At 37.1% G+C, this 10,743-nt stretch overlaps 2 protein-coding genes across 3 annotated transcripts; both read right to left on the reverse strand.

Moving 5' to 3' along the window:
- Positions 1-337: 337 nt before the first annotated feature.
- On the reverse strand, positions 338-5,668 carry LOC9313602 (alpha-glucan phosphorylase 2, cytosolic). The gene is made up of 16 exons (XM_002877488.2): positions 5,262-5,668; positions 4,941-5,155; positions 4,575-4,754; positions 4,314-4,490; positions 4,151-4,236; positions 3,830-4,019; positions 3,645-3,737; positions 3,234-3,418; positions 3,036-3,153; positions 2,828-2,956; positions 2,514-2,732; positions 2,230-2,433; positions 1,771-1,929; positions 1,164-1,427; positions 813-1,003; positions 338-690 (listed from the first exon to the last, which is right to left on the reverse strand). Exons 2-16 carry the CDS (start codon positions 5,142-5,144, stop codon positions 564-566), a joined length of 2,526 nt encoding a protein of 841 aa, XP_002877534.1. The 5' UTR covers positions 5,145-5,155; positions 5,262-5,668; the 3' UTR covers positions 338-563.
- Positions 5,669-7,174: 1,506 nt separating this feature from the next.
- LOC9313603 (probable anion transporter 4, chloroplastic) lies at positions 7,175-10,141 on the reverse strand. 2 transcript variants are annotated; one of them, XM_021024370.1, is made up of 9 exons: positions 9,605-10,141; positions 9,255-9,481; positions 8,765-9,128; positions 8,566-8,610; positions 8,342-8,488; positions 8,037-8,174; positions 7,929-7,962; positions 7,560-7,739; positions 7,175-7,444 (listed from the first exon to the last, which is right to left on the reverse strand). In XM_021024370.1, exons 1-9 carry the CDS (start codon positions 10,064-10,066, stop codon positions 7,437-7,439), a joined length of 1,605 nt encoding a protein of 534 aa, XP_020880029.1. In that variant the 5' UTR covers positions 10,067-10,141; the 3' UTR covers positions 7,175-7,436. The 2 variants fall into 2 exon arrangements, with proteins under 2 accessions (XP_020880029.1, XP_020880028.1); XM_021024369.1 differs by having other exon boundaries at positions 9,616-9,780.
- Positions 10,142-10,743: the final 602 nt, after the last annotated feature.

Consider the following 10,743-nt stretch of genomic DNA (forward strand, 5'->3'; position numbering starts at 1 on the left):
TCAAAACGCAAAAGATTCTCAATCAGCAGACATACTTCACAGAAAGCAAAAGCAAAAGTTTTGGGATGTGTTTAAAACCTCCTTAAAAAAATAGTTTCACTCTACAAAAACTGTCCAAAAAAAAAACAGTCATGAATTTTTGGGCTCTGTAATGGCCGTTACATGTTAAGCAAGGTTTGTTGGATAAGTATTCTAAAACATATAATGAGTTCACTTTTTGGATTGTCTGTTCTGTAATAGTTTTAGTTTCTGATAACATCTCCATCAAGTCTCTTCATGAAGATCAAGCAACAACTAGGCTACTCAAGCTCTGCTTCTTCAGAGTGGGACAAAAATCAATCATTAAACCAAATTCATTCATTCATATAGCATTTTACAGAACGTTTTCCTTGAGTAAAATTAAAATATTGCAAACATCGTGAACATATACATACGAAAAGGTTTATCATTTATTTTGGTTATATTCTTATGAGATCTGATATAAGTAATATCGACTTTGGAACTGTGTGGATATGGAGATGCCTTGGTAAGGAAGGTATCGTCTGTGCGAACGATACAAGGACTTAGGGAACAGGACAAGCCTCAATGTTCCAAATCTCTTTGGCATATTGAGCTATTGTACGGTCACTGCTGAACTTTCCTGACCCGGCTGTGCTCAATATCGACATTTTCAGCCACCCCTTCCGGTCCCTGTCACAACACATTATGACAACATTTCACATTGAAGAACTTGAATATTCATATGAATTCAGTTTCTGTATAAACTTAAAAAAGCTTCTGAAAGGTCAAGTTGGTTTAAGAGATGGACTTACTTATAAGCTTCATCAACTTTGGCCTGAGCATCCATGTAGCTGGGGAAGTCATACCCAACCAGGAAGTAATCACCACGTCCAAAACCTGTGTTACCCTCAAGAGAATCAAGGAGCGGACCATAATCGTAGCTCCCAAACACTCCACTTTTGACAAACTGCTTTGCCTCTTCGAACCGAGGATCGGGTTTGAACTGATAAGTTTTGACAGCCACATAAACATTTCATGTCAGTCTCAGAGAAAGTACAGAAGCATATGGAGATTTCATTATAAGGCTCTTCATGGTATGGTGCCTCGCATTTGTTCCACAAAGACAAAAATTATGTAAGGGAGAAAAGGAGAGAGTGACATACCAGTCCGTCTTCTCTTTCTTTACGCAGTCGAGGGACCTGATCAGCTGTTGCACCAAAAAGAAAGAAATTTTCTTCGCCAACCTCCTCTCTTATCTCAACATTAGCCCCATCAAGGGTTCCTATGATAAGGCAACCGTTGAGAGCGAATTTCATATTGCTGGTACCACTTGCCTCCATGCCTGCTGTGCTGATGTGTTGAGATAGCTCACTTCCGGGTATAAGCATCTCTGCTACAGTGACATTGTAGTTTGGAACAAATACCACCTAAAGAGGCAAATTCGTGAAAACCAGTTAAAACTTCTTCAAGCCATGTTCAGTAAAATAAAAGTGGATAAGTGATTTATTGCATATGCATCTGTGTGACTACAATAAGAAAGCCTCACTCTCGAAAGGAGGCTTGAGTAGCATTAGACTTAACCAAAAGAAACCAAGTTCAGAAAGGAGGCTTGAGTAGCATTAGTCATTAGATTTCACCAAAAGAAACTGAGTTCATCTTGAGAGATGCGTCTAATATTGACAAATCTGATCAAAAATGGCAAGCAAGCATCATGCTTCCCCACCTCTAAGTTACATGTAAAACGTTTTAAGAAGAGTCAAGCAGTGTTACCTTTAGGTATTCGTTGACCTCTGGATCGCTGTTAACAACGTCACCCACATCATTCACCAGCTTCACTATCCGTTTTGCATTTGTATATGTTGCAAATGCTTTACCCCCAATCATGACAGTACGAGGAACTGTTTTCTTCCTTTCCTCAGGCTTCATCTCCTGTAACATTCAGTTGCACAAGAGAATGTCACAAAAATAATATATGCCTTGCCGCCAAATATTAGAATTGCGGTGGGTTAAGGACCTTTTCCTCTGGTTAAGGTATAAAAAACTGCAAAAGTAGTTTTATGAGCTTTGGCTGGAAACAACATATAGAAAACTCAAGATAAAATTTAGCCGGAGGAAAGGGAATACCCTGAAGTATCTGAACTCTTTTACAGGTCTACGATAACTTTTAACACAAGGGGGAAACATAGAAAAACTACTAGGAATCCACATAAATGGGTTAGCCAAGTATACCTTTAGTTTCTTGAATCTGTATATTACCCCAAGAATGTTCATCAGCTGCCTCTTGTATTCGTGGATACGCTTAACTTGTATGTCAAATAAGCTTGTTGGATCGATACTAACACCAGTCACACGCTCTATATATTGAGCCAAACGTTTCTTATTGGCTGTCTTTGCAGAAGCCCATTCAGATTGGAGTTCTTCATTGTCAGCAAACTATAAGAAGAAAAGATAACATCAGAAGACAAGATAAAAACCCAATTGCAGATCTGGTATCAAATAAATAAAAATCAGACCTGCCGAAGACCAGTAAGTAGGTCAAGATCGGTGATCCATTTGTCAGTTTTCAACCACTTTGTGATTATATCACTGAGCTCAGGGCTGCAGAAACGTAGCCACCTTCGAGGTGTGATGCCATTAGTCTTGTTTTGAAATTTGTTTGGCCATATTGAGACATAGTCTGCGAATAACTCAGCCTTCAAGATATCACTGTGTAACTGAGCAACTCCATTCACCTGCGAAAAGGCCCTCATACTGAGCACTTGAAACCAAAAAGACTGCATAGGATTTAGAAACAATATAACATAATTTTGACAGTGGGGCCACTTACCGTATGTGAGGATACTACACATAAGTTAGCCATTCTCACCACAGGCTTTTGTGGATTGTTGTCTAAGATGCTCAAACTTGAAATCTTATCCTCAAGATCAACTCGTGTATCGCGAATGGTTTGCACAAACTGCAGAATAGTAAATATTCTATTATTGCAAGTTGCAACAGATGACCGTAACGAATCCTTAGAATGATCAGCAAAATACCCTCTTGTCAATCTCTTCAATTATTTCCATATGGCGAGGAAGAAGCTTCCACATCAACGATTGTGACCATTTCTCCAACGCTTCAGGAAGGACAGTGTGATTGGTGTAAGCAACGGTCCTGTAAACCATATAAATAAGTCACAGCAGAAAAGTGTGAAAAATGGAAATATTAAAAGGTTTCATGCATAAATGTTTTACCTTGATGTCACATCCCAAGCCTCATCCCAGCCAAGTCCATTGTCATCCATTAGCAATCGCATGAGCTCAGGGATTGCAAGAGTTGGGTGTGTGTCGTTCATTTGAACAGCAACTTTGCTTGGAAAGTCTGACCATTTCCGGCTGCCTTCGGCCGTACTCCTCTCATGAAATCTTGATATAATATCCTGCAATGGGTTCCAATATTGTGAAGAGGAAATATTAAAATCATGAATCAGTTGAATTGAAGGTAATGCACTTGTGGTAGTTTTTTGGAATTCTTTTACCAGTTAATATGCCAACATGAAATTTTATCATATTTTTATTTGCCCGCTATTAACCGTTTACAGCCCATAATAACATCCATCAGAGAAATGAAGAAAATGAAAGGAACCTACAACCAAATTGACAAACCTGAAGAGAAGCACTGCAGAGAAAGAACTGCTGTTTTAACCGTAATAACTTCCCATTCTCGGTAGCATCTCCTGGATATAACACAGTGCAAATCTGCACATATATACAACTTCATTGTTAGAGAGAAACAAAAAGCCACAAAGCAAAAGAAGATGGAGCAGTAGGTAAAAATGACGGGTCATAACCTGTTGAGCTCGAGAATGTAGCTGTGCAGCCAATTCATATTCTCCTTCGTTGAACTGAAAAAGATCAAGATCCTCCGCTCTAGCTTTTGCTTCCCAGAGACGGAGACTGATTGTGTTCTTTGTGTTATATCCCGGGATTGGCACGTCATAAGCAAGAGCTTGTACAACATCACCACCTACCCATTTCCGTCTGCAAAATAGCCAATTGATCCATTGGGATGCTTAACAGCAAGCTCGATGAAAAAAACAGAGAACAACATAGCAAAACTCATTAGTGTATATGCACAGAAATTTCAAGTACAGTCATGTAAGAATACTTACGATCCATCCGGATTTATTTGCACCTTGCCAAAAAATCTGACAGGGAATACCACGTCGTGCCGCACAATTTCCCACGGGCTGAATTTCTGCAAATTCCCATTAAAAGAGGATGAGTTACAGTCTCAAAACCATCTGTTGAAATCACCACACTGATAATCGTCACCTCAAGCCAGTCCTCTGGAATCTCTTCTTGACCTTTCTTTGTGATTATTTGCTTAAACAGCCCATGTCTGTACCTCAACCCATAACCCCAAGCAGGCAAATTTAGAGTTGCCATCGAATCCAAGAAGCACGAGGCAAGTCTCCCTAATCCACCATTTCCCAGAGCTGCATCTTTCTCCTGCAATTTCATGACACAAATACTGAAACATCTCCAATAAATGCCTCAAAGTCTTCAAAGAGGAAAATGGTAACTTAAAAGTACCTGCTCGGCTATCTCCTCAAGCTCATAACCCAGCTTACGTAGTGCATCAGCATATGGACCTTGAAGATTCAAATTCCCAATGGCATTTGTCAAAGCACGACCTTGGAGATACTCCATTGACAAGTAGTAAGTTTGTTTTGGATCCACTTTGTTAAAATGAACATAAGTCTCATTCCACAGCTGCAAAACAATTCACACAAGCCACCTTAACCTCATGTTTACATCACTCTCATACACAGATATATATATATATATATATATATATATATATATATATATATATATATATATATATATATATATATATATATATATATATATATATATATACTTATGGAACAGTCCAGAAATCACTTGATGATTTACCTGAATGAGACGATCGCGAAGGCTCTCTGCGGTAGCGTAGAGAGCTTGCTCAGGACCGAACTTCAATGGAGAGAAATGTGGACTGTACTTGGCGTGGTAGATGATATTCCCAGCGATCTCCGTAGCTTCATTCGCCTCTGGATTCGCCTTCGCCGAGATTTTCTCCGGTAAACTAGTCGCAGCTTTTCCATTCGCGTTTGCCATCGCTTATCTCCCTGAAAACAACCACAGTATTCAAAAATTACTTAACACAAAATAAAATCTAAAATTAGAGTGACATTCGAATATAATTTCACAAAACTAAGATTAGCGAGCAATTACCAAATTTCGAAACCGGAATCTGGAAAGAGAGGAGCAAACACTTCAGAGCTTAATAAGGGAGAAGATACTATGGAGAATCAGTATATACTAAAAAAGAAGCGTAAGATATTTTTGAGAAGGTGAATGACAATTACGTAATTTTCCTTGTTTTTTATTTGATTTTCTGTTTAGTGAATTTTGGCGATTTGTTTTCTTTTTTCTGGAAGGATTGAAAGTGTGCGGATCACAAGAAAAGAGAGAGTGAAGTGAAGGTTTTTATGTGTCAGAGGAAGCTCAGAAGAACTTTTTGTAATTTTTATTGAAAATATCTAAAAGCAGCACCCACATCTATTTGTTTTTTAGTTAGCAACACCCTTAATATTATTTTCGTGCAAAAAGAACACCATTGTATTCGTAGTTGGGGACCATTGATCATTTTCAAGAAGAGTTTAGTAAGAAATAAATATTGATAACGCAATGTGGCCATTCATTAAAGAAAATAGTGATGCAAAAAAATAAAAAATAAAAGAAAATAAGTGATTTTTAAGGGGATTTTGGCAAAGAAAAGAATGAAAAGGGAACCTATTATGAGTATTATGTACCTATTTGGCTTGTAAACATCCTCCATGAGGATCACTGTTCTCACTAATCAATGATAGAAGCTGTTTAAAAAAAAGAATGAAAAGGGAACCAATTTGAGTAAAATCCAAACGTAGTGGCTCGCTTACGTATTAATGAAAGGACTAAAGTGGGAAATTATTAACAGGACTGAGGTACACGAACACGTGTGTATGCACATCACGAAGAAGAGAAAGTGCGCGAACATCAAGGTCCCAAATCACGGATCCGCACCTGCAACTTCACTTTTCTCTGCTTCCGTGCCCTTACTCAATCTAACTATCTATCTATATCTATATCTATATCTATATATACATTTTTGAATGACTTTTAGCAAATAAATCCTGAAGTTGGACCTTATTTACGGATGAATGCCATTGGCATTAATTATTTAAATTTGAAAAATATTACTTAAAGATATTACCAATACGATTTCGAGAATCATAAATTCATATCTTCCTTAATTTTCTGAGTCATTAATGTGATAATCTTTAGGAAATATTTTTCTGTAAAAAAAAAAAATCCACATTAATGAAGGCATTAAAATCGACACTAACAATTAAATTATTTAGATGTTCAATTATTTTAAGATTTTTATATCTTATTTGATATATTTTTTTAATATCTCATTCTTTAATTACTGCGTTTAGAATTTATTGGTTGTTACCTATTTTTTGGTGAAATTTATTGGTTGTTACTTAATAAGTAATTATGGTGCGTTTATTTTAGTTAATATCTAATTTAAAGGATTTGTTTTCTTTTATTATTAATAAATGAATAACATGTATAGAAATAAAAGATTTTTTTTGCGACTCCATAATAAAAATATTAAACTCTTATTTTCTACATTTCTTACACATAATATCCTCTTATTCAATAACAAAAAATATATATTACATATTTTTAAAAATATTTATAATATTTAAATTATATAAAAAATTTGTAATATTAATATTATTTCAACTCTATACAAATTTAATATATATGTATATATATCTTATGGGAACCATTTAAAAGAAATTTTTAAATTGACTTGAATTATATAGCTTTTAAATAAAAGTATTATTAAAAAGAAAAATAACTAAATAATGTTTAATTTCACGGGTGATATGATGGGACGGGTTTGGGTTGATATTTATAAAAGATCGTATACCACGGGTGAAATCCTAAAATTAACAATCAAAATAATCTATCAAACAAATTACATTTTGATTTTTTTAAGAAAATATAGCCCCGCGGTGTACCGCGGGTTAAAGTCTAGTTACATTACAATATTTGATGAAAATCCTCCTCTATATATATACCATTGAACCGTATAACAAACAAATAATACAAATAATGGGAACTTTCCATTATCTTCTCAAAGGCGTTTCATGACACTGAACATAGAAAACTTGGTACATTTTTTCATTATTTATCAAGGAGATTACCAGGGGAGATAGTCTAGTTCCTAGTTTCTGTACAAAGCCGAGATATATCTTGTTCCTGATATTTACTTGGAGAGCAAAAGCTGATTCTATTTAGAGTTGCAACTTCTCTACTAGCTGATCCACCTATTAACCGACTTTGTGGTCTCCTTCAAGCAACTAAGAAGACCAGCATATGCACCCATAAGAATGATGCAAAATATTGATACAAAATGAATGAAACAGAACAGGAAAAGCAAACAACATAACCCGGAGAATAAGAGAAGTGACGGACCTGTTGTGTCAAAATCGACTCTTTCTCCAGTTGCATATATGTTGTAAAAGAGAGCAGAAAGGAGATACAAAATTGCTGTAAGAAGGATGAATCCTTGGAAGGAGCCCAATAGTTCTACAAAGAAACCAGTTCCAACTGTGCCAACTATCGCAGCCAAAGTCCCAGCAGTAAGACACATTCCTAAAACAAAGCCGAAACGGTTAAGAGATTTTTGGTAAAATGTTTCCAGATCCCCTACAAAAATTTGATTGATTCTAATTTCTGAGGCTAGTTCCTTCTCATAGGTACAACAAATTAGCTATCTGTGTATAATGAACCAATAGGAATTCTGGAAACCAATGTCTATTGAAGGAGAATTAGAAAGTGTACCATGTAGAACACCCGAATACTCTGGAGCAATTTCCTGAAACGAGAAGAAAATGTTAAAAGATATTCAAGATTTGTAGTGGGTTAAGTATGAATCACACGCTTGGATACCTGAAGATTAATAAGAAACCCCAAATGGCTGAATGATTTAAGCCCAACGGCTAAACTAAGCCAGGCTGATGCTACTAAAGGTTGTTTTGCTGTCGTTAGACCAATGAGAGAAATTCCAGGACCAATGAAACCAATGGACTGCCAAGACAAGAAACAAAAACTCCCAGTCAGCAAAAGAAACAGAAAGCTGAATGCACCAGAATTTATTGCATAAGACTTCAACATCATTCTGATATGTATACAGAACTCTTCAGTCTAAGAGACCTCTTATTTGAATGAAATCTTGTGACACAGGAATCACGAACCTGCATGATTTTTCGCGTTAAGGTGATGCTTGTACCACGCCGTATCAACAAATCCGACCAAAAACCAGCAATGTATCCTGTGAAAGCCATCATACTCCATGGAACGGCACTAAACCAAGCAGCTTGTTTGAGGTTCACATGATATACCTGCGACACAATATTCTTATAAATTTCTTAAGAAGACACAAAAATTATTTTTAAATTTGTTGGTACTAGGGCCTTACTGAATTGAAGTATATGGGCATCCATGAAAGAATCACAAAGAAACCCTGGAAATAAGTCATTAAGTCAGTTAAATGAATTCCAACATATAGGAAAACACCTGATCATAGAAGTCACAGCAGTTGGTGCTAACAATTTCCACAAAACATCCTCATCGTAACAAAATTGAAGAGTTGAATTGAGAGGAATCTTTATACATACCCAGCTATGCATGGAATTTGCAACTATAACAGCCCAAGTTGGCATCTTGGAGAGAAGGCGTCCAAAAGGAGGTATTCCACCTGTGGTGTTTCGTTTGTTCTCCCCAGTAGATGGTTGCTGCTTTTGCTTTATATACTCAAGTTCAGACTTTGTAATCTGAGGATGTCGATCTGGTGCACTTGATGTCGCAGAGAGCCACACGAGCAACCAAAGGAACCCCGATAGCCCAAATATTACAAATGGGCCATATATACCACCTTGAGACATAAGAATAGGAGACAACATGAGTCCTACAACATTCCCAAGCTGAAACCCCGCCATTGCGATACCAACCGCCCTTGAACGTTCTGTTGAGGGAAACCATCTACATCAAAAGTACCATCACTAAGAACCCAATAAATCTCAGTAACCAGAGTCTGACTCGTTTCAAAAACATGTGTGTGTGTCTCTGTCACATTTGGAAACAATACCGAGAAACAAATATCACTACCTCGCAACCATGTTGTTCATGCAAGGAAGAGCTACTCCTTCAGCAACTCCAACCATAGCTCTTGCAGCAAGAAGTGCCCACAAAGAACTATCAGCAGCCCAAGGGGTAAGGAAAGTAGCCAACGACCACAGAGCCACACCCCACGCCATGACTACTTTACCGCCATAACGGTCCACCAAAGTTCCACCAGCTATTGGTGAAATTAAGTATCCCCATAGAAACGATGACTACCAAAAGCAACATTCAATAAAATATTAGACAAAAGAGAACATTGGTGCAAAGAACAACTTCATACTGAATTTTCCCCAAACAATCTAAGAGCCTTCTTTGAAAAATCTGGAAAGAATAACCTGAACGATACCGGAAAATGATTTGCTCCATCCACGAGAAAGCGAAAGAGGAACAATCGCGACGGACATAACAACACGATCCGCATTGCATAGCGCCAGAGCAAGCGCAAGCATCGCGACCACTTTCACTCTCTCCGACGTTATAAATTCCGAAAAATTAGGTTGCGCCGTCATCTCCGCCGCCGTCTCTTCCGGCGAACGGCGAGCATCGCTGCAAGACACTCTTAATCGATGACGCGGAATACCACATAAATGGACGGCAGTATTTCCGGTGAATCTCAACGAGCCTACGCTTCTACCGGAGCAGAGTAACAACTTTCTCCGGCGATCTCGCTCCGGCAAAGACGGAATCCTCCTCAGTGTAGGTAAGTTCGAATCCAAGATTGCTCGATCTCCATGGATTTTTAGGGAGCTTCGATTACGGAAGTCTATTGAAGATTGTATGGAGAGAGAGCAACACATTTTCACCAATCGGAGCTGCTTACGATTATTCCGGTAAGTGAAGAAGAAGAAGAAGAAGAAGAAGAAGATGCTCGCTTGGTGGTGACTACGGATTGCAACAGCCAAATCGCATGATGAGATTGCGAGGGAGTGGCACATCCGTATCGTCTTTGGCCCACTATCATTTCATAGGCCCATATATTTTGGGCTTCATAATTAGCTTGCTTTTTTTCAATTAGCATGATTAAAAAATATAATGCAAATTTTTTAAAAAAAATTAGGGTGTTCAATAGAAAAAACCTTGTTTCTGTCAAACATTATAGTGAAAATTACTTTTGAACAAAAATTCTGAGGAGTATTCCTTATTTTTGTAATATCTTACTCTCATTAAGTCATGGAAAAAATAAATAAAAATAATTGTCAGTCACTATATCTGGAGTAAACACGTGGAAGATTCCAATCTTTAGCAGAAATGAGAACAAATTACAGTAAATCTGTATATGTCGACAAAAAGAAAAAGTTATAAATAGTAATATCATAAACAATGTTTTTTGAAGAACACAGTCTCTTACTCTCTTGTCTTGGGAACTTGTCGTAGATCCGAATCTCTATGTTACTCGTGTTGGTCACTTTAATTGTATTCGTATCCTCGATAGATTCATTTAAATAATTAATTCAAAATATTTATCAAACATTGC

The sequence above is a fragment of the Arabidopsis lyrata genome, assembly GCF_000004255.2.
Source record: "Arabidopsis lyrata subsp. lyrata unplaced genomic scaffold ARALYscaffold_5, whole genome shotgun sequence".
Classification (NCBI taxonomy): domain Eukaryota; kingdom Viridiplantae; phylum Streptophyta; class Magnoliopsida; order Brassicales; family Brassicaceae; genus Arabidopsis; species Arabidopsis lyrata.